The sequence below is a fragment of the Echeneis naucrates genome, chromosome 9, assembly GCF_900963305.1.
Source record: "Echeneis naucrates chromosome 9, fEcheNa1.1, whole genome shotgun sequence".
Taxonomy (NCBI): domain Eukaryota; kingdom Metazoa; phylum Chordata; class Actinopteri; order Carangiformes; family Echeneidae; genus Echeneis; species Echeneis naucrates.
This window is the reverse complement of record NC_042519.1, coordinates 13,452,291-13,479,195: the sequence shown is the minus strand read 5'-3', so window position 1 is coordinate 13,479,195 and position 26,905 is coordinate 13,452,291. Positions and strand designations below refer to the sequence as shown.

Below are 26,905 nucleotides of genomic sequence, written 5' to 3'. Positions count from 1 at the left end.
CAAATCGTTGATGAACTGAACTCCTTTACAGGAAAGAAGTTACAAACAGCTCCTCAGTGTATAAAAGTAACAATGCACAGATATGAATATTACTATTAAAGAGACCAGATTGATTTAAAAAACACACTAGTTTTATTTAATGGAATCCCCACACAGTAAATTATAGCATTTCCAGGAGTCGATGCAAAGTAACAGTATTTCCACATCTTTACATACTACACATACAGAAAACCCATTTACGCACTACACCCAAATCCCCTGGAGGAAACAGACAAATGTACCATCACGAATTTAGAGTTCAGATAAATTTAAGATCTACTACAAGTCAAGTAGCATTTAAAATTCACTTTGTGTCAAGGAAAAGGTCATTTAAAACCACAAGGTAATCTACAAACTATTAAAACAGTGCAAGTTGTCTTAACAAGTTGATATCAATCTAAACTTTTCTCATCAGTTCTCCAGCCTGTGAATAACATTGCACACACTCATTATACACATCTGCAGAGCCAAACACTTGCTGATATGCTACAGATTTCTTTTTAAACTGCTAGCTTGAAATTAGATTGACAGCCAGCAAATATTTGGTTCTAAATTCATTTATGAAAAGCAGTTGGGATTACAAGTCTTTTCACATGTTTCTAAAACTACATACTGTACTACAACTGTGCTGTAACAAACCAGAAGAGGGAAATTACATTAAAAAGAACAAACAGGCAAAAAATAAAATAAAATAAAATCTGATTTTGTTCCACAATTATCAGATACATTCTGTGTTAGAAATAACATCCATAACTCTGTCCTGCAAATTCAGTAATGCTTTAGAGATGTTTGAGTCAGTCGCTTTTGAAATACAGGTAACAGGGCTCCGGTCTGCGAGGATTGCAGTGAAAGTAAGCAGAATCAGCAGAAACATGCAAGACAAAATATGCACACTGTCACAGAAATTCAGTATTTCATTTGGAGACATTTCTGACCAGATTGATGAATTTATTAACTGTTGAAGCCACAGAGAAAGAAAAGAGAATAAAAAACAAACAAAAAAAAAAAAAAAAAAACTAAAACAAAACAAAACCGAATGTGATAAACCAAAACATTTAAGATAGATAATCAAACCACCACAAAAGTAAAGAAAGGCTGGTAATATCGTTTGAAACACACTCCCTTGACAAAAAGCAGCTGAACTACGTAACAGTAATATCCATCAATAGTGACATCTCTTTCAATCCACCAGCACACACCAACTAATAAACATTGAGGACGTACTTTGACTAAAAATTGTATACTCTGAGTTAATATGTACATGGAAGTTAAAATCAAGCTTATTTGACATTTAAAGAGAAGGCGGATATATAGAGTTGACTGTTACGGACAAACTTTGCAAATTAAACCAAATTTGTTTCTGTGGGGAAAGGTTTAGTAGTTAAGGTTTTCCAGGCCTGACAGATAGAGGTAGGTAGCTTTTGGCCCCATTCAGGGCCAGAAACCTGAGAAAACGCACACACACACCAATTACCCTAACCCTCCAGAAATTAAAATATACATGAATGTACAAACAAACCCATTTGCAGGCACATATACAATATACATCTATACAAAAACCAAGTGTTTGCCCAGCGAACTGAGTGTCTTGTGCCCTCCGAGACTTAAAAGTCTGAGCTGCTTTGATCAAAGCCAATCAACCGCTTAGGTGTTTCATAGCCAAACTCAACAGTAAGATGCAAACATGCGTCACTTCATGTGCCCCAACTAAACCGTGGCCTTAACAGCAAAGGTACTGAACAATGTGTTTTGTGATAGCACTTTGTTAAAACCTGAATTACTGTGTTTTGTTTTTTTTTGACCATTTAAAGGCTGTGAGCTGTGTGTTGCAATTAAGCCAGCACCAGAACCATCAAGCTTTGGCTACGATTAGTGTTTTTGCAGCTCTCAAGGTGATATTCATTACAAGTACATGATATTCTGGTACCTGCTGAGTTTATGATGTTGAAAGTCACATTCAGTGCAACAGATGTGAGAGTGCAAACAGTGAGAAGCTTTTAAATCCAAATAACTGCTCTAGGATTTGTATTAATCGTAGTAAATGTGAGTGCTTTGAGAGTGTGACAGAAAATGTGGAAAAAAAAAAAAATAATAAAAAATGTAAAATAAGCTAATACACCAATGAAGCCAACTAGGTAGTGATTTAAATGTGAAATTGTAAAGGTTATGTGCGAGGCTTCAGTCATCATATTGTGCAAAAAAGAGCTAAGCATAACTGTGATAAGTAGAAGTAGTGTTTCTGTGACAAAGTCAAGAGTAAATAGGTAAACAACAAGTCAGAATGAGTACCATTAACTGTTTTATGTTTCACACCAGTGTCTGGAATCAAACTTCACCTACAGTTAAAAAAAAAAAAAACCCACACAGTATTTATGTTGATAATCATTTCCATAATTGTGCAAAGACACCAATATCTGCCTGCTAGAGGAAACTAAGTGACCCATTTTCTAAAGAAATAAAAAAGGCACAAAGGCGCTAGCTTCAAAGTAGCTACAAGGCTCTTTCAGGTCCACTAAGATTACATCCTAACCTGTGCTGCTACAATTAGACAAATAGTTACACAGAAGAGCCAAAGAAACAAAGATCACCCACAACCTAACAGATGTAAAGTTACATAAACCTTGCATTAGAGGAAGCGCAAGTGTTAAGCTTGAAGGCGTTTCATGTTAAAATAAACATTTAGAGTCGCTGCAGACCGAGTTTGCAGCCAATTCCGCCACATACAGAGCTGATCATAACTAAAAACAGGCCAAATACAGTTAACAGGTACAGAGACTTTGGTATGTAGAGAAGACCTTTCACATTTCTACTGATAGTCTGTCATTTTGTGTGGGTCATACATTATACATGCCAAGTCTAAATAGGCCAATCTCGAGCAGAGATCCTATTTTCACATTTAGAATCTAAGGTTCTGATCACATCTGCCTCATCTGACCTTCAGAAAAACAGTTTGAGATTGTACTCTACCACCCTGTCAATAAAACCTGCTCATTCCTGAAAATGCTAAGATTAAATAGATTCAGGTCGTCCTCATACTGCATCCCTCCTTAAAAGGTCAGTCTCTTTGCAGCGATGAACTCCTCCAGTTGAACCTTTCCACTTCCCATGAGACCGAAGGCTGGATACATTGTTCCTGAACAATCCACCTGCCTCTCATAAAGGCACCTCATGGTGTCGGCATCATAAAAATACACCCGGCATGCATCATAATCAAGGCACACCCCCAAGCGCAGCGGCATAGGAAGCATGCGGTTGCCAGGGTCACCAGATGATGCGCTTGCTGTGGAAACAGATGAGGATGAGGAGGCCTTAGGGATGAAGAGTTTTCCCATGCCCAGGGTGAGAAGGGTGAAGGGCTGGGAGAGCTCATAGCAGGTGTCCTCACTGCCACTGTCATGTCCACTGTCATGGTCATACCTGGGGAGTGAATGACAGGTTTGCAGAGGAAAAAGTACACATTTAAGTCTTTAAATGCATTCATTTATTAAGTTTTTTACTGAATTGATTGAAAGTTATTTGGAGAAGTGATAATCTGCCCTATTTAAATCCACGTGTGTAAAAGGAGGAGTCAATTTATCCGCATTTATTTCTCCAAATAACTGTTGCTGCTTTAAAATAACAGAAAAATACAGAATAGTTTTTCACATTTTTTCAGATATGATGAAGATGTCTTCAGTTTTGTTTTTCGACCAGACGTCCAAAACACTCTACTACAGGAGCTTAACATTCAATTCTGCACAATGAACTAATTGCTGAAATCAACACAGCTTTGTTGATCAATTTACACAAAATGGACTAATTTATTTTATACTCCCTTATTTCTCTCAAACAAGGACTTGTTTTCATGGCATTTCCTTTAGTGCACATTCAACCTTCCAACAACTGGTTGAAGGCTGTTTGATGTTTATCACATTGAGGGCATTTTAACGTAGATTTAAAACATAAAAACATGTAAATAAGGATATTTATACAAATATCTGAGCTGGTCCACTGAGAAAGGCAGGCTTTGTCTCCGAGTAAGCGCTTTACCAGTTTATGGTGGCTGTCTTACATAACAGGATTAAGTGCAAGCTTTAAAAGGTTTTAGTTAAAAAAAAAAAAAAAAGAAGAGAAAATTTTTACATTATGGTTTTGGTTATTATCTGTAAATGATGACCAAGTGCTAAAGATGCATTTGGACTCACCGGGGGCTGCTGGTATCTCTAGGATTGTGAAACCATTCAAGCAGTTTTGAGTCAGAGGCCACTCCTACTTTAACCATGTAGGAGTATGGCTCAACCTTGAAGGCCCAGTAGTGTCTGCAAAACAAACAATTGTGGTTTTAACTCATGCATCATTCGTGAGACCTTGCTCTTTTTAAAATGAGGGCAGATGATGAATGTTGAGAAATGGTCTGTCCTGTTGATTATTTTAGTTGCATTTTTTCCCCAATGAGAAGGATGGGCTAAAAAACATTATGCTCCACTGTTTAAATTTGGACAGTTTTCCTTAAAAATTACCTATAAATAGCTAATGTGTGCCCAACTTATTCCTTGATTCTCTCAGAGAAAATTGTACATTAACATTCACTACACAGCAGTAGCTTGTTATCTAGCAAATACGCTGGTGGACTGCACTGGGACTTTGTACAAACATTGTGTCTTCAACATACCTTCCCTGAGAGATGCCTGTGTCCCCAATTATGTAGTCTAGTCCAATGTAACTGCCTGTCTGCACACGTTCTGCTGCAAGGAGAAAACCCAGGCCAGCTACGCTCTCCACGGTGTCCCGACTCTTGTTCAGAATGAGCCGCTCCGTACTAAAGCCACATTTATCACTGAACAGGAAGCCAAAAGCTGTGTGGGAAGAGATGGGGGAGCACATGAACCAATTAATTGACAGTATCAGATAAGAGAATGGAAGAGATTTGAGGTGAGAAAATATTCAGAAAGGGTTGAATAATAAAAAACAAGCTCAGAGATTTTTGTTGAGCATACGCAAACAGAATAGGCCATGGTTTGTTTAAGTTTTGCAGAAACGGACACATGAGGGTGCTATAGTACAAATAAAAAAAAATCTGCACTAAGCCTTTACTGCAGCATGAGAAATAAAAGGCCAATAAAACTCGACCTTCATTTACATTTCTTATTTGGAGACAATGAAACTAATTCTTTTCATAGTTTGTAGGCCATGATTACCATAATCCAGATCGGAAGACAGACATGATTACACATGTTCATTCAAACATTCTGTGAATCTCAATCAGTCTACACTGGGAAAGATCGGTTCATTTTCATGTATCTAGGGAAGTCCTTGCACTTTCTAGGAGCATAATAATAATAATGATAATATAAACCTGCCTGAAGCCACCAATACTGCAGTTTTGTGTGCAGCTATGTAGAGAAGGACCAACACTAAAAGCCATCATTCATATCCAACATATTAGTCAAGTTGTTTCATTTATGCATTTTTGGAACATAAAAGCTTTTGCAATTATGAAATTTGGACTCACTTGTTTTTTTTCTTTTTAAATGAAACTGGTTGTGCCATCTAAAATAAGAAACCAGTTCAGCTCATTTGTCTTTTACTTCAAATTGGTTCAATTCTTATGCCACAAGAATTATATCTTTGTGAAGATGTAACATTTTCCTATTGCTGTAAATTGATGACAGTTTAATCAATCATTTGGTGATAATAAATGCAAATAATTACAAATAGTTGATACAAGTAATTTAGTCCAAAAGCAGTGTTTAAATTTCACACGTGCAGTAGCTCTATTTATTCAAAGAATCTTAATTGCAATCATAATTTTATGGAGCACTTTAGGCTGAATTATGGTTAAATTGAAACAGGGAGAATCAGGCTGGGGAGAGGGGGTGACATGTGGCAAAGGGTTCGAGGTCAGGCCTGATCCCAGGACATTGCAGCAAAGAACCAATGTTGGCATTGGCGACCTCTGGGGCCTTAAAAAAAAAAAAAAAAGTGGACCCAAGAGCCATGAGATCCAAATAAATAGGCTTCATTTTCAGTGCTGGGATGTCTGAAGAAGCCCTTGTTGTTTTTAAAACCACAACTGTGCCCTTTCACACTCCTGAGTAATAGGGTGCATGCATGTGAGCACATGCGTGTTTTGTTGTCAGTGTTTCAGCCAAGATTGAAATTCCACCTCATTACTGTCACACAGTGAATTTGTCCACTTCGTCTTACACGAACCGGGGAGCGCAGGAATGCGGAGGCTCCAATCACAGCACAAATGACAAGGAAACAAATCAAAGCACAGCCTCCTCCGATTGCAATACCCGTTGTCGTGGGTTTGCAACAGATTTGGATGCAGGTCCCTGATTTCTGGAAACTTACACTACTACAATGCAAAGATTTTTACACCAAGAGGAGGCAGGCACAAATTTTAAATTATATCATCTCCTACTGGGAGAATATGATTCAAGTTCAACTTCAGCAGATGGTTGGGGATGAGGATTGTTTTTAATGAATTCCACCTTGCGTCTGTCAGCAACAGATGCAACTTCAGGTTTCTTCTTCCATGCTGTCACACAGCCCCCACCCTCAAAAAGACGAACAGCTAAAAATCGGTTTCAGTCATCTGAAAACAAAAGCCATAACTATGGTGATAAACTAAAATACCATTGTGCTTCATTACCTCCAACATACTGGCTACAAGACAATTTGAAAAAAAGCCAAGCATCTGTCATCTGATTATCTTCCTAAAATGCAGCCCAGTGTTAAACACTCACGTGCTGAGAGAAGTAAAAAGGGACAGGAGCTCAGCTGCTGCCTTGGCCAAAAGAGGCCCAGTAACAGGAGCGGGTTCTTTGACTGTCAGGAGCTTAATCCTGTGCATTTTTAATGGTGGATTAATTAATGCAGTTTGCACAACAAAGATAACATTGTTTGTTGTTATTATTTTTAACCTCAGGCAATTCAGTGTGACTCTGGCAATTTTTCTTTGATAGTTCAACATTTCATCTTGGAGAAATCCTCAACATCTATGCCCAAGTCTACATGTATTCAACTGGACAGAACCACTTACCAGGTGCAGGAGGTGTGTGGAAGGTGACCTCAGGGCTGTAGGGGCTGAACATGGAGTTCCTGCAACTTCGTACCCTGAAGGAGTACAAGCTGTTGGGATCCAGGTCACATACCACGGTGTTGGGGCCATACACCCTGTCTGTGGCCCTCCAGGCCCCACTGTCCTCACCATCCTCCTGGGAAGGGGGCTGGCCTGGGCCTCTGACTCTGTTGAAAAGGATGAAAGAAATGTATAGATTTCCAAAATAGTGTATCAATCGTTTCATTTCTCTGCATGTTTTCACTCACCTGCGATACTCTACCACATGGTGATCTGTTGGTAGGTGGTCGTCAGACAGCCTCCAGCTGATTGAGGCCTCATTATAGACTCTGCTGTGGGACAGGTCAATCAGAGGTGGGTCTGGAACTGCATGAATAAGACAAAACCAAGATCATCAGTTAGAAAAGTGGAAATCAGAATCCAGGCTCTCCCTTTAATGGATTAGTTGCTGTAAATAAGAAATTATTAAAATAAAATACTGCTCACGTCAGAATTAAGCTGAAACACCTATTTGTGCAGATTATAATATATATAAGACCTTATACATACACCGCTAAAAACACAAGGGAATTCCAGTGAAATGTCTTATGTGTTAATAATGCTAAGTACAGTACTTTGGATCAATAACTTGAGCTTAAGCAAACAAAACAGTGTAAGTGCAGCAAAGATTAGGTTTGTCAGGAGCTGAACCAGCCACTCAGGACAATGAACAAGAACAAGAACAAAACTGTCTTACATAATGGAGGCTGTTAAGAGGTTCTCACACACACTCAGTGTCAGGAAATACACTTTATAAAGCAGCCCCACCTCTTTTCCTTTCTTTCGTTGAGTTTTTCCAATGTTGGTGGTTGCAAAGATTTCCTAAGAAGCATCAAGCTGTCCATCAGTATGACTGTTGTTGAGCTTTATCTAAAGATAGTTGGATAATCAGTCACCAGTGCTTCTCAAAGGGAAACAGCTCCGTGCAGCTCATTGCATTTTCATGTACAATTGTATGCCATGCTGGTAATACACTTATGTGCCACCACAGCATAGAGACTTTTAAGATTAATTCCTCATATCTTAAACTCCGGAACAACCCAGCCTTACAGTTACCACACAGGGAAGTCGCACGCAAAAGGGCAAAATAACTGTCTTACAGATTCTGTCTTGTAAGTAATGGCTTTCTTTAATCACTCGCTTCCAACAGATGGATCAAACAGGGCACTTACCCCTCCAGCTCAGCAGGCTGTAGTCCCCTGAGTTAAGCAGAAGGAAAAAAAGAGCCTGCACTATTGATCACGTACAGCACAAGCTGCTGCCAGGCAGACAGAACCAAAGCCAAATTACACTGCAAGGAGCCATTTTCATCCCACTGTTCTCCCTGCAAATATGAGAATTGGACTTTCGACTTGTTTCCTGATACTTTGGTCAAATAAACCATATTCACGATGAATTTAAAAGAATGAGTGCATCAAGGAGAAATATTCTTCTCAGCCTGACATCTTTTAAGGAACTTCAATTTGAAATGGACCACAAATGGCCATTTACATTTGACAAACCCTCCTTTCAAGGCCTCTTGAGAAACTGAGCATGAGGTCAAAGGCTGCAGTACAGGCACAGCTGGGTTAGCAGCACAAACAAGCTGTTATACACGAGAGGAAGAAACTGCAGGGGGGGGCTACAAAAAAAAAACAAAACATGAAAACACTATAGGCACTGAATAAAAGCAATACAACATTCTAAAAATGTATACTATTATATTAAAAGACAATGAATGACACTTCAGCAGAGGACAACATATAGTTGACAGACAGATTTAGTCTGTTCAGAAACAAATCTAAGGTCATACTCAAAAACATCATCATGGAACATAAATGTGTTTTGAGCTTCTGTATAATGGATCTATGAGGACTTGAGAGCACAATGCAGAGACACTATAGTGGTCCCTCTCTGCTGCCAAGACTTCAATTAAATTACTGCACTAAATAAATGCCCCCACTGCATCCATTCTCCCTCTTAAGCACACCGTTAAATCCCACAGGCCACACATCAATCTCACTGCCACCAAACCGCCGCATGCAGCACTTTCCAGAAATGATGCTGTAGTGATTCATTTAAGGAACTTTCTGTAGGATAAAACCATTTCCTCCACTAGATGTATTATATAAGGATTTATGATAAAATAATAAATTTCAAGAGCTTTTCATCATTTCTGAGAACTTCAAAAACAGATTCTGTAGCAACTTCATTTGTCCGATTATCTGCATTAGTTGAGTCCACAGATACTGCCAGCTTTGTTTGTAACCAACGGCCACTGAAATAACTGGCAGTTAAGTTATATCCACTTGAGGGACAATGGCTCTTTGCCAAAAGAGGCCTCAAATCTGTCTCCAGCATCAACGACATTTAATCCCTCACTTCCCATCAAAACAAAGCACTTTGCTTGGTGTCAAAACGTCAGACAAATCATCTTTCTGACTTGTTATGAATGAGTGTGTTACACTGTGCAATGATGTCTATGTGATAACATTTATTCCAGCGCTCCCTCCCCGACACTGACACACATCCTGATGTCAGATTAGTTAGGAGCCAAACTAATAAGCAATTGAGACAAGCCTCTGTCACATGCGTCAAATGTCACAAGCCATTACTGAACCAACAACTCTGTTAGCATCTACTGTTCATGTTAATGCTAGAAAATATAAGAAGAATCCTGTCAATTGTACACATGGGTACAAGATGTGAGTCAAGCCAGCCAAAATAAAAAGAGCCCATACAAATAAATATCAAATGACTAGGAGAAAATATATAAAAAAAGATTAAAAAAAAAAAAAAAAAAAAAAAAAAAAAAAACACGCTATATTTCAGGACATAAACTGAATTCAAGTTATGCCAGCTAACAGCCTTATCTGAATGATGTTTTGGCCATATTTTGCAATTTGCACATGAATCCAGCTGCTATGAGTCATGCTCAAGATTATCATTTCATGATGCTGATGTTGCATGTTATGTTACCTTTCAATGACGCCATTGAAACTTCCTGATTGAGAAATCTTTGCAACCTTCTTACTTATCTGCACTTTTGACCCCCCCCAAAAAAAAAAAAAAAAAAAAAAATAAATAAATCAACATTTATTGATTATCTGTCCTAATGTCCAATAACATTAACTTATTAAGTGACTCAATCTTATAGTTTACTGAGATAAGATGAACACTTGAGGGATTATTTCACCCTATTTTACAGATTTATCCATAAGCTATTCATTTTGCTTTATTTTAATAACGTGACAATCAAATAAGTGTGCATCCTTTCATCCCTGGGAAAGTTCTTCCTGAGCAGTCCTTTGTGCAACATGGCTTTGCGAGTCAGCAGACCAAAACAAATCTTTAGAGGAGTAAAATCTGCTCTGACAATATCCAGGGTTCTGCCCGTTTGTCTAACTTAGCTGCCCGCAGATGACCTCTGACCTTTTGGCACAACAGACTTCACAAAGTTGTGCACGCAATGATAAACTGCTTATTGTGACTATACTGTCGCATTTTTAAGTGCAAAGCTTTGCACTTCATGTACTAGAAGTTGCAAGAACTACACTGCCTCCATCTTTACATCAAAAGTAGAAATAAAGTCAGCATACTTTCCTATTTTCCTGACCTATGTATACATGTTAATGTCTGGATGAAAACTTTTAAACAACACTAACCCACATTCATTGAAACTTTTTTGTTAATACCACTGTATTCAAGGAAAATTTAAAGCTGGAGCAAGAAAATTATAGTTGTTTAATTTAAATAGAAGCGGTTGTACCTCCACCAAAACACATTTCTTTCAACAGAGTTTCTTCTCTGGATATGTCCAGTACAAACTCATCAAAGCAGGGGTCAGCTGCAGGGTGAAAGGTCCGCAGAGACTCTGTGGCCTTCTGGATCCTGAAACATATGAAGCAGATATGAAACAGCTGTCAGTGTAGGCCAAATCTCAGTAACTTAAACTAAACTTTTCTAAGCTCACTGTTCTAAGTACACAAATTAGATTGTCATGCACTGCAGACAAACTTTAGCCCTCAATTAGATTAGATATCTTCTGATATAAATTAAAGAGTCAATTGTATCTATATTTATCTCGTCTTTAAGTGAAAAGGGGGATTAAAAACCAAGTCTGTGTCGACAGGCGTAACTAAACAAGTCACAGTATCATGGTCTTGAGTGAAAAGGTTCCCTGATTATCCAAAGCTGTTAATAGAGTTAAAGCTTAGAGCAGAAGACAGTGTTAACTGGACCCCAGAGCACAAGTCCTTGATGCCCTTGAGTTTAGTAACCTTTGCACGTGGCTCTGTCTGCTCCTGAGAATCACTACAAACTGATAATCAGATTGATGCTCAACACTAAAATAAAACCGACCAAATCTCAGTTATTAAAGCCAGTGGAAAGAGGAAGTTGTTTCCATGATGCATGTGGACAACACAGAAAGATCATCCGTCTTTCACTGCCGAGCTTCTAAAATGATTGTGTTCAGTGTTTAGATTCAATATCGCTTTAATGATTTTAATCACTCCAAATCAAAGAATATTTTATTGTAATTTCTTTGAAATTTATTTTCTATTTATGATTTTAATGCAACCTTATGCTTCTGTAAAGCACTTTGAATTGCCTGGTATATGAATTGTGCTATACCAAAAAAAAAAAAATAAATTGCCTTGCCTGGTGAATTCACAGATGTGATTAACATGACAGTTTACATTCAGCACCTAATGAGTAATAGCTTTGAATAGCCATAACAACTTGTCAGCATGTGTTCATTACACGTTTTTAATTCACCCTTTCACTTTATCTTAAAAGAACAGTTTAAATACAGGACCATTTTATTTTTAACGATAAAATAAATCAAGCTTCCATTTATGTACATCAGCAATGCAGTGCCACATAGGACAATGCAATGGCATCCTTGATTAAAATTGATATGATAGGAGAGCAGATATGTTTTTTGGGGGTGGGATTTTTCTTATTGTGATGCTAGACAACGGTCAACTAGACCAATATTTTCAGTGAAAGGTGTTGCGATAAACGATTAAAGCAGTGCCAGCTGTACCTGACATGCAGCTGCTTTGCAGTCTGTACAAAGCAGGACTGATCTGTCTCTTTCAGCACCTCCTGAGCGTAGCCCACTAGACCACTGTTCTCCAGCATGCCTTGGTACTCCTCCACCTGAGTAACATTAAACAGAAAATAAGCCATTGCATTTTGCATCACTGATCATCTTGATTGTGTCAGTACACAGTAAGAAGCACACATGCATATAGACGATGCTCAATTCAGTCCTAATATTTCATACCTGGGACTTGAGCTGATTCAAGCGTCGGTTGCGAGATTGTTCAATGGACCTCAGCATCTCTGACTTCCGCTCCTGCAGAGTCTCAAACAGACACTCAAAGTGCTCATTGGCTCGACGCTCTGCAAGCTGTCCATTTTCCTTTAAGGAGGAGATGACAAGTTCATGTACATTTATATGTAAACACTTCATCAGAACAATATGGAGATGAGTCTTTGCTTTTGTCTTTCTTACAAGACTTGAAGTAATAAAGGTTTTAGTTTACATCATAATTCTGAATGATTTTAATATAGTTATTTAATTGTATTTAAGCCTTTATTTGACGGTTGATCATGTGAAACAATCTTTCTCAGATGGATGTGGGTGATTTACTTTTCTATTTACGCAGAAACCTAAAGGTGTTGCTCTCAGTACGGTGATTACGTTCAATACGATAATCTGAGGAGTCATTGATTTCTTGGATAGTGTAAAGGGCATCTCAATTTCTCTAGGCTTGTTACCTTTAGCTTTCAGCAGGACTCATTATCTGATGAGTTTTAGTTTTCTCTAAAAGGGTTATATTCCACTGCTGCCTAATTTTCACAATCTAATAAATTCAATGAGAGATGTTGGAGCATCAAAACATTTTCAAGTTACAGGAAATGAGTTTTAGGCTCCGACTCCAGTTTGCCTTCACTGGTTGATGAGCCAGTTAAGGCAACAGAAGTTTGGATCCCACCAAACCTCAATGTTGCATACAAAATGGGTTTGAGAAAGCTCGATAAATATTTGTATTGTGTGAGAAATAAAAAAGCAGAGGGATAAACACATTTATTGACAAATAAGTACTTAAAAACAACAATAATCAAAGATGACAGAAGAAGTTTGAATAAAGGATGAGATGGAAAGTTGAAGACTCGAGAGACTTGTGTCTAAAAGTAGGTTAGATGATTAAATGAAAGTGAAAATGAGAAGATTCTAATTTAAGTTCCTTTAAATCCAGTCAGTTCCACTGTTGATGAATTAGTATGCTGGGTTAAAAATAGTAAAAACCAACGGCAATTTCATTCTTCAGTAACCAAAAAAAAAAAAAAGAAGAAAGAAAACAATTAACTACTGTTTCCCATACTGTACTCCCATTGGAGGGGATTGGCGTGGATAAAGGATGTTGGCATTGTAGCAGCATGAGTCAGCTCTCTCACCTCAGTCTCACTGATGAGCACCTCAAGCTCAGTAATCTGAGTCCTGACCTGGTCCTCTTTGCTGATGAGGTAATGGATACTCTTGGCCAGCTTCTCCTGGTGAGGGAAAAGATCAGCAGCATTTACAGCAGGTTTTAAGAGGTATTTAAGCCTGAAACTCATGGACATGGCACAGAGACAACAAAGAGGACATGATTTCTAAAACTGAGAATGAGGGGATGCGTGCCCATAACATTGTAAAGGCAAAAAAAAAAAAAAAAAATCTCAAACTGCTCACATTCCCAAGTTTCACCCTGACATGAGTCATTACATTTTCGTCATCTTCCATGACTGCAGCTGCAGCTTTCCTTGATAGTTATTCTGGACATGTGCACATTGTCCTGTATGACCCTGTAAGACATGGCCTGAGTGCCTCTTTCAGTGGGTCCATATTGTCAAAAAAATAATCATCTTCTTGTCATTTTGATGAGAGATTACTGTTCAAAGCAACTGAAAACAAGCTGCTTCCTGAGTCAGAGGTTTCCAGGATTGTTCTGGACACACAATACGCATTCCAACAATTTGAAGATGCAGTGCGCACAAAAAAAAAAAATCGAGCGGGACAAATGGTCTCATTAAATAATAAGCAGCAGAGTGTTCATGACACACACCGGCAGATTGAGTTACATACACATTCTGTCTCAGCTCGCTGAACCAACACCAGACCTATTAAGCTAGAGCACCCATCCCAACAAGATTACATTACTATTGAACATATTTTACTTAATACCTGTCAAAGTTTTGTTGTTGTTTTTTAACATTACTTAGCGTTGTTATGGCAACCACATACTCCTGAAAGATCAAAGTGCACATAAGCTGAAAACCCAACTGATCTGATTGAAAATCTCTTCTGATGACATGAAAATCTCATGACCTCTTGAAAAGCCAATTAGTGTTGACTCACTTAGTCGAGCAGGGTTTCAATTTCCGACAAGAGATTTATATCAAAGTCTAGTGCCCATGCATGCCAGCACAGGTACAGGTCAGGCATTAATAACAGAGCAGCAGATGACGGATCCAGGGAGCAGTCAGTGGGTGGTAGAGCTCAACAAGAAAACCTGCTCTCAGGGTTTGTTTGTTTTTAACAGATCTCACTAAAGCTTAATAAATTGTACAATCATAGCCTGGAAAATACGATCACAAAACTGTTGGCAGTGGCAGTTTCAAAATAAAAAGATTAACAAACTCAAGTGTAAAAGCTACATGGGCATGAGCACTTCAGGCCTTAGTTAACAGTGACATTCCTGCAAAATTTAATCCTTGTTATCATAAGCCAAAATTGGGTTAGCCGTTTCAGATAACAGCAAAGCAAAGATGCCAAGCTGTCTGTTCTAAGGGTGTAGCAGTGTGCGGTTGTGTCACCTTCAGGATCTTATAAGCACTGCTCATGGAGGTGACTTTGTGGTTGGCGTGGGATCCTCCCAGCTTGCAGAGGTGACAAACAGGTCGCCTGCAGACCTCACAGTACATATTCACCTTCTCCATCTCGTGTTCAGGACACATGAGCACCTTGAATATTTAACAAAACAAGAGTTAAACTATGTATTTGTGTGCGTATGAATGAATTTATCACTGACAGCCTGGGTTTGTTGTAAACGATAGTGATCAAAAGCTTGTTGCAGTGAAACAGGAAGATGACCAATGCTTTTAAAAGCATCAACACAGCACTCTGAGACATTTCCTGTACAAGTCTTAAAATAGAGTTGAAATCAGTACTTTGTAACTACCAAGTTCTCCACCAGAAGTTGATCTTCAGAAGTCTGAGATCAGAGAATCTGGGACATGTTGCTTGTTAGCATTAATGATCAATATAACCAGACAATGTGAGATTTCTAGTTGCTTACATTCACCTTCAACAGCTGAATCTTTAGACATTTCTAATCCATTTGCTCTTTTTAAAAGATAACTCCATACTTGATAATTTTATCTTTGGCTCATTTGACAACTTATCACCGGAAAAGACAGTCGAACTGAGTGTAACTGCCCAGAGACCTAAACAATCTGCTTCTAAATAAATAAATAAATAAATAAATGAATGACCTATGAATGAATGAATGACCAGCGATGACACTTGCCTTGGGTCTGAAGTTTGTTGTTGGACCAACATACTCATGCTGAGCTTTGGGTGTGCCCCATGGGTGGTGCAGCTTGAAGCACTCGTTACAATAGCTGGCCTTGCAGTCCATGCAGCTCTTCGTGGCCTCCTGCTGCTGTGGAGGCTTACAGATGTTACACATGATTGCCACAGCTGCACGAGCAGCCTGCCTATAGCGCTCAACAATGCTTTCCAGGGTGAAGTTACGGAACAGCATACTGATGCCACGCTCGCCAAGGTCGATGTCATGCTGGCAGCCTGGGCATGGGATGGTTGTGACCCGGGGAGTCACAGACCCTCTGCGCCACCCAGGGGACGAGACAGAGCCTGAAAGAGAGCGAAGGAGGAAAAGTCAAAGTCTTGTGTAATATAGATTCCTGAACTTAGGTCACCCAGTTATAAGTCTTGTCTGAGGCTCCATTTTGACCAACTATGTTATTTCGCGTCAAATTACAGCATAGGGGGTACGAAAAATGTGAAGCCCCGTTTGTGTTCAACTGTCTCTGGGCTGATTTTTACAAAAGGAAATTAGATCATCAGCATGGACTTCCCAAATATGACCTTCAGACAAAAATTCCTTTGATAGCCCGCAATGGAAATATTAAGACTTTACAAATAGGGCCTCAGCATGTCTCCCTTTGTGCTTTATCTCCACAATGACCACTACTCAATGGTGACATGGATGTATGAGCAAAACACCAAGACAGGCAATAACATTGAGCAGTTGTCATAGAGAGGGGAAAAAGTCCAAGCGGAGAGACAATCCAAGACTACTGGGGCTGGTTGAAAGGTAATGACATACAAGAGAGACATGGGGAGGTACCTCCATGGAGGCTATGGGGAATACATTGTCTTTATGGGAATCCTCTTTTACACTGCAAGTCATTTGATGTTTATCACAGGCGGGAAAAGTATTAAGTGTTCACAATGATCTGGACAAAAGGGCATTTTTTTCCCCACAAGTAAACAAGACAGAAAAAAAAAATAAAAGAAATAAAAATAAAGAATGACGATGACAAAAAGAATTTTGAAATCAAGCTATGCAACTGAATTATAAGGTGAAATACAACTTAAGTTTCAGATACAAAAACTCTAGCAGTTGAACGTTAACATCACATGTCCAGTTCAATGCATCAACACTTAGTTTCACATAAACGCCTCTTAAAGCAGTTCTGCTTTAAGAGTTTCTCACAATATTGTGCTCTGCAGCAGCAATCTAACAAAGCAGAAACACAATAATACGAGGTGGAAACAAAAGGATCTGTTACACAAAGCCACATCACAGACACTGAAAGACAGCAAACTTAATTCAGTGCACGCAGAAATAAAAATATTGCTTCACGTTTTTGGGGGACAGGGGAACCGAGGAGTGCTGGATTTATCTCAGTTTGAAAGCCAGCATTTCCACTCCGTTTCCGAGGACCTGAAAAATAAATCAAACACTCCTCAGGTAAGGAAAACACGGGGATAACTACTTAAACAGCACTTTGCAGAAGGTGCAGTTGAGGGAAAAGCAGTGGCTGAACAGCAAACATAAATTATGTGATGACAAGCCACGTTCATGCCATGTGACATGAGCAGAACTGAAGACTGTGACAGTGCAGGGACTTTTTTTTTTTTTTAAACTAGAGGCTTAATCTGTCTGTCTTGAGCACAAACTCTGCTTGCTCCATATTGATCCTTCCTACCTTGCACCATGTGACAAAGGCGAATTTAAAAACCAATATTATTATGATGGAAAACTGTCTGGTGAAGGTGAAGATGATGGTCTTGTTAAGTGAAATCACTCGATGGAAGAAGAGCTGGCAGAATCATGTGAACCAATGAATGAGGCAGGAGGTCAGTTTCTATCTGTGCAAACACACTAAGTACATGTGCTGGACATACGCTGGTCTTTTATTTGTGTGCGTGCCATGTTTGGATGGTGCAGTGACTCAGATCGTCTGGTCAGACAGGAGAGACCTGCAGAGTGTACGTGTGGTTTGTGTTCTGCAGAGGGAGGCAGAAACTGACGAGTCATTGCAGAGCTGCTTTTGTCTCACTGTACAAAAAGGGCTAGGCTTTTCTCTCCAGTCAAAATCCTCAGACATAATTTCGTGCCTGAACTAATCTTGTGTTCTTATGTTGCTCAGGCACGTCAGGATAAAGTTACCGTAAATATGGCCTATGGATATACCAAACAGTTGAGGGAACCCTGCTGAGTATCCTGGGACACAATCTTTAATTTTTTTTCTAAAGCAACTAAAAATTCCGTAGACTTAAGCTTGTTAAATATTATTTTACTATCCAAACATTTGCTTTGTCATTGAGTTTGGGTGACTAGTGTGCCAGAAGGGTTTTCTCACTAATATTATGAAACATGAAGCCAACATTAATCTACTCACTAAGAAGCTGAAAGAAATAACTTTACCTTTCATTTTCTCTTGTTCTTCTAAGATTATTTTGTTATCGGTGAGAGACAAAATTCACCGCTCTTTACACACCCAAGATCTATATTTAAAATGTCCACTGAGCATGTCAAATTTCTTTTATTAGTTGACTTAAGCAAGCTAAAGTTAAAGCAAGCTACACAATGGTAATTAGGATTGTTTTACTTGGATGGCAATCGGGATGATGTCCAAAACGCATTGGGACAAAAATGATTAGAGGTTCTTACAATCTGTTTCTCAAACAGTTACGACTGTCAAGTGAAGCATAAACAGACCCTAAAGGCAAAGATACCAGTCAGACTGAGCCAGTTAAGAATCTTAGCAAGCCTGAACATATTAGATGGTTTTCTCTGTTTGTGTGTTTAACTACAGAGCCCTCCGGTTCTAAAAATCACAATAAAGCCTCTTTATGTCCCTTCATGTTTTACAACACGTATGCAGAGCTTAGCACAGCCCATCAAACTTCAACTCCTTGGCAGCTTCCTCTGCTGCTTTAACATTTTCAGTCTTGGCTCCTTTCAATTTGTTTTTATCCGTTGGCCAACCTCCCTGTCATGGACTCTAACCTTTCTTGACTGTCATCACTTCACTTTACTCCATGCCCCCCCCCCTTTTCACTCTCCACATATCCTGATTCATCAGGCATCAAGGATTTTATTGTTACCCTCTCCATTATTTAAATACCAAGGTGAGAGTTTTACCTGAAGCATGTTGCCTCTTCTTCCTCCTTTTTCTCCATGATCATTTATGCTCAGGGACACTTTTTATTTTTTTTAAAAAGGTGCATCTGGGTTTAAATTTCAATTATTATTGTTGCTGTTGTTTCCTAGTGTCTAACAAATTATTAATTACATGCTTTATGATTTAATGCAGTAACTACAGTATCAATCTGTCTCATACTTAATGAGTAATGTGAGTTTGGATGGTTGTGTTAACAGAGCTAAAGTAGACTAAGTAGAGCAAAGGAAGAACCAAACTAGGGTTTCACAGGGTTCTAGTGACACTGTACTCACTACAGCTACTCAAAATACGGAGCCCGCGTCTACCTCGACTTCCAAACGACCTTCGCACTGTGGCTGCAAGCAATGAACAGAGAGGTGAGGTGAGACCAACAAGAAAAATTAAACAATACATAATGTGAAGTGAGGTGTGAAGCCATTAATTTTTTTTTTTTTTTTGTAGAACATGACATTGGAAAAGCAAAGCCAAAATAAAAAAGAACCTCTGATTAAAAAAAAAAAAATGGTAATGCAGTTCAGAGTGAATTATACAACATTGTGTTAAAAATGCACATATAGGATGTCAACAGTTAGAAAGTACAAGAAACAATTGAATTGCAAACGTCATTTCTATAAATCAATATAATCGATCCTTAGATATAGACACAAGAAAACCACTCATGTCTGTATGCTAACCATGCAGATGGAGATACTTGGCTTCAGTCAGTTTAATAATCAAGATGATTTTGGTACAAATTAAAGCAAACATCTCACCTTCATCATGGAGTTTTAGCTTCAGTTCTTATTCTAGATCAGATCAGAGTTCCTGAACCGGGTCCTGGAGGGCTTCGGCCCTGTATGATTTCGATGTTACCCTGCACTAACATGCCTGATTCAAATAGGTTGCTCATTAACAGACCCTGCTTGATGAAAAGCTGAACATTTGAATTGGGTGTTCTGTTAAACAGCTAAAAACATACAGAGCAGTCGCCCTCTTGGACCAGGGTTGGTTTTTTTTTGTTGTTGTTTTTTTTAAAGCACTTTATTTATAGACTTCTTTCATTTTACAGAACACAACAATTCCACCCACCCACTCCCACAAGGCCAACTAAAACTATGTATAAAAAGGAGTAAATAAATGTATCAAATGCATTTTTAAGTCCCTTTCACCTGGCTCCTGTTTTAAACAAGTGTCCCAGCTGTACATAGTATTTATCCACATCAGAGCTACAGCTGAGAGAAATCTGCCAGTGACAGCTATCATTTCAGTGACCCCAAAAGTCAAGCATAACGGGTCTGATATTGACTAGTCTGCACTGCATTTAGCATATATTCATGATGGTGGCATCCACCTTCAACTGTCTACAAGAAAGAGCCACATTTCCTCAATATGCCAAGATCCTTACTTTGAGCAAGCACCGACTCAGAAGCAAACATGCTAATAGTTAACCGGACTTAAAGGCCACATGCTACGTTTGAACCCAAGTCACATGAGAACAAGATGAAGCTGAGAAACGGACGGCGATTTAGTAATTACCTTACCCTGCCCAAGCACACAGAGGCTTGTTGAAGCTGCCCACTGATAAATATAGCCTTAAGTCTTTTCTCTCTCTCACCTAATCCCTCATTCATTCCTTTCAGGCAGGTTGTGTCACCATGACTACCCATGATCTGATCTTAGGGTTGAGGCGGTCTGTGGAGTTGCTCTGCTAGTCTGTTTTAAAGTCCTTCCAGGTTTCTTAAATAGTCCTAAAAAACACAGATTATTTGTGTTTTGTAATCTGCTGATTAAATGCACTGAAACACAGACCTGAATAATCCCCAAGGGAATTCCAGTTGTACTGATTCATTATTTGTTGACAGACGAGAAGTTTCTTTATGCAACGCTGCTAAAATTAACTGTATGGTAAGTCTACTTAAACTAACAAATGGATGTCAGATCCAGATAATAATGAAACAGCCCTAACAAGGGCGTCCCTGTACACAACCAACATGAGATTTTTTTACTCAAAAGCAGGCTTTGGTTATTCCTGCATCAACAGATGCAGTCCTTCCAGTGAAGAGTGAATTCATTCAGGTTGAAGAGGGGCTGAGTTCGAATGAGGGAGACACTGTTCGAGAGCTCAGACTCAGTGGTTCTGAACGATGGCTGAATAATTTCCAAAAAGCTGTTTACCACAGTGTACTCTGGGTCTTTTTAGCCTTGATCTTCTGGTTTAGTTTCTGTGCTTTTTTGAGTTTACTTGGCATTTTAAAGTCATACCAAAGAGTAGCAAATCGTTGTTTGCTCACTTACTGTTCAAACTTATTGGTTTACACTAACAAGAAAATTCTATTTTGTCATCCATTTCTTTTCACCTGCTCAGTCTCCTTTAGGAATTAGTCAACAATACTAACTCATATGCATACAGACTGCTTGAATTTATTTAATTTTGTCCCCTTCTCAGTATGGACACACCACATACTCAAACCCTGAGGGGGGGAAAGGAAAAATAAAAAACATCAGTGCAGGCAAAATGTTGTCAGTCCATGCTGCCATGTCCTGAGTCTCAGTTATCTACAGAATCTGCTTTTACACATAAAACATTAATAAACTAAAATAAAACAGGGTGCACTGGTTGCCTTCACTTCCATTAAACTCCGAGCAACATTACGTAATACTTAATGGGGGGGGGGGGGGGGGGTGTTGGAGTTATTTTAAAGTGTGTATTTCACTCTTAGTGTGTACACAAGTCAGAAATCTTGTTTTTACTATGCATTTGAATATTTTGACTATACTAACTAAAGATCATCCTGCGAAGCTGAGAAGTAGCATGAAGCACTCAAGTTGGACACAGCTCTGGTCTCGCCAAGGAGAGTGGCCACGAGTACAAATGAGACAGCATCTTTATGGAAATGTCCTGTAGCCCAGAGCGCTAAGAAAGGGAGCATTGTGATTGTGTATGTGTGTGTTCATCCCCCCACCTCTGACACACAAAAAAAATACTGTTTAAGGTTGAGACATTTGCAAAGACAAGCTTGGCTGCAGCAGTACCATATGTTTAGCAGAAAAACTTTAAAATGATGCAACAATCCACATTAAAGTTTCTCTTTAATGAATCCTAAAAACAAGTAGACAGGATTAATATAAACAACTATGACTGACTTCATCATAGCTGAGAGGTTAAATGCTCAAAGCCATTTTTGGTGTATATTCTGGTTTATCTAGGACAAGAAAGGAAGAAGGGACTGTGTTTGCCACAATATCAAAACAGTGCTTCTTTTTTTTAGCTCATAATTTCCATAAGGATATTCACTGTCAACCTTAAATTTGCATTCGGCCAAGATTTGCTTATTGCATCATGAAATCCTGGTCACAGCAGCACTACCAATCTTATTGGTGAGGCAATAGTACATGTCCTCAAGTCTCTATTTGAATAGATATCCATGTTTGAATCATATTTTTAAACCTTTTGTTCTTTTCTATTGCGGTGTATCCAAGGATGCAGCCATTGAAACATGTTGACTGCAGCTGCAGAGATGACAACAGATCTAAAAACTGAAGTTGAGGGAATTGGGAGGAAGACAATGAAACAGGAAGTTGGCTCTAGTCACAGAAAGCAAATATTGCCGCCGTTGGAGACTTATCACAAATGCATTTGATACTTGTATTTTCTGAGCATAAATTGCCTCATTATTAGCGTCTATCAGCTCACATAACACAAATAATTGGGTTGTCCAGCTTGCTCCACAACAGCATGAGCACAATTCCTACTAATGCCTCAACACACTGTTATAAAATACGTTCAATGTTGGAACAACATCCACTTCCCCACACTGATATGTGCACTCAAAGAGTCCTCCTGTGATGAGGACATTCTTTTCAGCTAACATCAATACATTAATACAAAGTGTATTTCTGGATCCTTACCCCGAAACCCACCTGATCTCACAAGCCTGTCCAGCCTCTCCATGGAGGGGGAGGGCACCCTGGACCTGGGGCTGCCGGGGAGGGAGCACTCTGAACCGGCATCAAAAGAGTCTTCATGGTTCAGCATGAGCAGCTCTCTGACACACTTGTGGCAGACGCTGTGCTGGCAGGGCAGGATCAGGGGGTGGGTGAAGAGCTCTTTGCAGATGGGGCAGATCAGCTCCCTCTCAATGTTCTTGATCGGGACCTGATGATGGAGACGGACATGGACAGCTGTACTCTCACGTCTCAACTACAGAGCATTAGACAGCACCACAACTGAGTTCAAGAAAAAACAAACAATGACACAGCTTTCTTTGTCAGAGCAACAGCCTGTTGTTGAAGCTCTGGCTGAGAAAACTGGGGAGGCAGCTGCTCATCCTTTCTGTTTCTGCAACAGCCTGGCTGTGACTTTACCATGTTTGATACATTACATAAGACCGGATTAAACCCGGCTAAAAACAAACAAACACAAAAACACAGCAGCGGAGCTGTGAAACACATTCAGGCGGTTTTAACGCCGTTTCTCCGCCGCAGAGGACCGACTTTCTCTGGAGCTTCGTGGCTGATTGATTCATTTCTCTCAGGTGCTGCTACAAACAGCTCAAAAGTCCCTAAGCTGCAGACCAACACAGCGGAAGTTCACACTGAAAGTGGCCAAATGGGGCAATAAATAACACCCGACCACGAGTTGGACCGGCAGCAGGGCTGATGGGAAAGTTAGCGGCCGGCCGAGCAGCTCCACGCCGGGGAACAATGAGCGGAGGCCGGCCGGTGCTTCTCTCACTTACCCCCGACGGTGTGCTGCTTCGCCGCAACTCTGCAGACATGACGGAGAAAAACTGTGCGCAAGGACTTCGGTTCTTTATTCAAAACTTTCCTCGACGAGTCTTCAAGCGAGTTCTCAGGGCCGAGCAGGAGATGCCGACAGAGGACGGAGTGAATTTAAATAGTGAAGCAGCGCCGCAGCGGATCAGCTGCCGGGAGCGGGCGGGCCGACAGCCGGGGGAGGAGAGACAGGAGGGGGGAGGGAGAGAGGGGGAGGGCCGCTGTCTGCATGGGAACTGCTTTTTACATGGAACCAGCTGGCTCAGGTGAGAGTATGAAACCTCATCTGCAAGAAGAGCATTCAATGAATCAAGGAGCTCAGCTTCTCTGTACCTGACTGTGTTGGTAGGCTGGACAAACAACACCACTGATGCTTTGGAAATCTTTCATTCTGCAGGTGTGTATTGGCCATGTATTGGTGGCACTGGATGAAGTGTGAGGAGATCACCAGTTTTATTCACCTCTGTCCCCCCTGATAATGAATATGCGTACTGAATTTGGTGCCAGTCCATCTAGCACATGTTCAAACCTTGGAAAGCCAAGCGGCCACTAAAGTCAGCATGAAGCACGGCCTGTTAGAGAAGATGAAGTCAGGCGGTCCCCAGTCGTGATGTGGGCAGCACCAATATCCGGAGGCCTTTTATATTTCTCTATAATCAAATCATTAGTTGTGGAGACAGGCAGGTCAGAACATAAATATATCAGCCCCCTGCTGTCACCAATGGTAAAGTCCGTAAGAGTTATCTTTCACAGGTCATGACTTTGTAAAAATCTGAAGTCTGACCAAAGTGCAGTGTGTTGGCAGTGTGGGTGGGGAATAGTTCATTAGAGGTTCTGATCTGCTTAAGTCAGCAGTGAACGTGGAGTCACTACAAATAACCTGTAAAAATATACCAAGTTGCGAATACAATACTCCCTCTGTACTTTAAAAGAGACCAATAAAAGCTAGAATTCTGTCACATTTATCGTCTCCACTAATGTCAGTCTGTTCTATTATTTCAAGAGATTTATTATCCTCCAATAAGTTGCTGCAGTGGTTGTTGGTCATTGCTGCAGTTCATCTCATCAGTCCATCTGGGCCCCTCAGCAGGTCAACTGAACAATGTTTTTGTTTTAAGTACTTAATGGACCATGAAACATCTTTTGTGAGGTTTGATGGGGGGAGGGGTGAGGGTGCAATTTATTTAGATTTAGAGTTAGAAATCAAGTGTAGCATCAACAACTTTGCATTGCAACATGGAATGAAGTGGAGAATATAACTGAATAGGCCCACAGGCCAAAATGTGCACAGTCACTCAAGGCACTGCTGGCAGAACACAGGAAAAAAGAATAAGGACTTGTCTCATTGCTGAGACATCTCAACGTCCCTGAAAAAGAGACACTGATAGTCAGTGATAGTCACTGTCAGTGTTTGATCTATTTTCATTCTCCAGCTTACTAAATTTTCACCACTGGCTATCTGGGCATTCAACAAAACCATATAAACAAGCTGTGCTGTGTCATCACAAGGATACTTCAGGGAACATTATGTCTGGACAGTCTCACGTTGAGCTGTGACGTATTTTAATACTGTAATCTACAGAAAGAAATCTGATGATGGATATCTCACAATGGGGGCATTGTTTTTGTTAGAGATAAGAATAAGCCTTGTTTTCTATTGTTTGAGACAGGCCGAGTTAAATGTTTAAATCTCACTGAATTCAGCAGCTATAGCTGGCCAGCAAGTCAGTCGAATAAAATCTGCTCTTTTTTTCATCTGACACATGAAACAGACATCCGCATGTGTGCAGTTCATGCACGCATGGATGAATGTCCATCATGGTCATGGAAGGTGGATCTCAACACATTCTGTCGGTCAGAAACAGGCAAAATGGTTAAAGACCCCCTCCTTATGCAGCCACAAATACACACCTCAGTAACCTGGTCGCCCTGTCTCACCACAGCTGCTGCCAACTGCCCCACATATTGACAAGAGTCTGTGATCTGCCTGCAGCGAAATCAACCAACATACTCAGCAACTGAAGCCTCTAATTAAACTCTTTATGTTCACGTTTTTTCCCTAAGAATAGACGTGCCTCTGCCTTAAAGCTACAAAGCCGTGACACAGATCAGAGTAGAGAATACGTGGGGCTGTCTATAGAGGAGGCAATTCAATTTCTTCATCATTATAGCGCTTCTCTGCTCTTACAGCATCAGAATAAGGTTATATCAGTACTTATGTTAAATAATGCAACAGAAGAGAAGGTATTCTGAATGGCTTAGGGTTGGCAATAGTAAGTTTCACATAGAAGAGGTGCATACCTGACATATTTTACAGCAATGCAACAGAGAGGTACAGAATCTGCAGTAAAATTTATCATTCATTACGATTTTAAAATAAAGTCTGATTTATGGAGATTGGCATTAAGCCTTTAAACAATGATATGATGTAACACAACTATGCCCAAATGAATCGAAACTAGCTGAGGGCTTTTTTTAATGAATGTGATTACAAAGACAGAGGCAGACACTTGAAATCGGGTTACAGAAATAGAATAGAGTAGAAAAGGTGTGGACCTCCCCATAGACAATTCAGTTCATCCAACAAGAGACCGGCTGTTATTTCTGATCATGTTACAGTACCAGGTGTTGAGTGGACTGTCTATAATATATGTTTTAATAGGTCACATTATAATATGATGTAGAGTAGAATAGACAGAGGTGTGTGTGTGCTCTGCAGGCCGGCGCTGCTGCTGCTGGACAGACGGCCGCTGTCAGCACCATAAATCATCCGGATGGGACTCACCTCGCCCCGCTCGATCCGCTCCACGATGCTGGCGAACTCCGTCATGTCCTCAGAGTCCGACATGGCTACGGATGATGATGGTGATGGTGGTGATGGGGATGATGATGTTGGAGTGCAGCAGGCTCTGCACAGAAATATGAAAAGGCGGCAGCTGCAGCTTAAAGGAACAGTTGGCTCAGAAGCTTCACAGAGAGAGAGAGAGGTGAGATGACATGAAGAGAGAAGAGCCGCTCCTCTGGCCGCATCCTCAGCACCCCCTCCTCCCCCTCCTGTACAGGCTTATGTCTGGAAGCAGTCTACAGTACATGCGCCGGCACAGAGAAGCCAGTTTTATTTTAGTTTGGCTCTTGGACAGAAAGCCCCGCCCTCTCCTCCTCATTTCCTGCCGTACCATCTCCCTCCTTCTCCCGCCACATCCCTCCTCAGCGGCGACGTCTCGGCTCACTGAGCTCTTTGTATCGGCCTGC

The 26,905-nt window shown here is 40.1% G+C and overlaps 1 protein-coding gene across 1 annotated transcript; it reads right to left on the bottom strand.

Moving 5' to 3' along the window:
• Positions 1-1,829: 1,829 nt before the first annotated feature.
• trim36 (tripartite motif containing 36) lies at positions 1,830-23,751 on the bottom strand. The gene is given in 14 exon segments (XM_029511283.1): positions 1,830-3,170; positions 3,173-3,456; positions 4,224-4,337; positions 4,691-4,874; positions 7,067-7,272; positions 7,354-7,471; positions 10,893-11,014; positions 12,174-12,289; positions 12,417-12,554; positions 13,595-13,690; positions 14,996-15,142; positions 15,709-16,055; positions 22,799-23,033; positions 23,617-23,751. Coding segments are annotated over 14 exon segments (2,247 nt in total). The 5' UTR covers positions 23,656-23,751; the 3' UTR covers positions 1,830-3,069.
• Between the last annotated feature and the right edge of the window lie 3,154 nt (positions 23,752-26,905).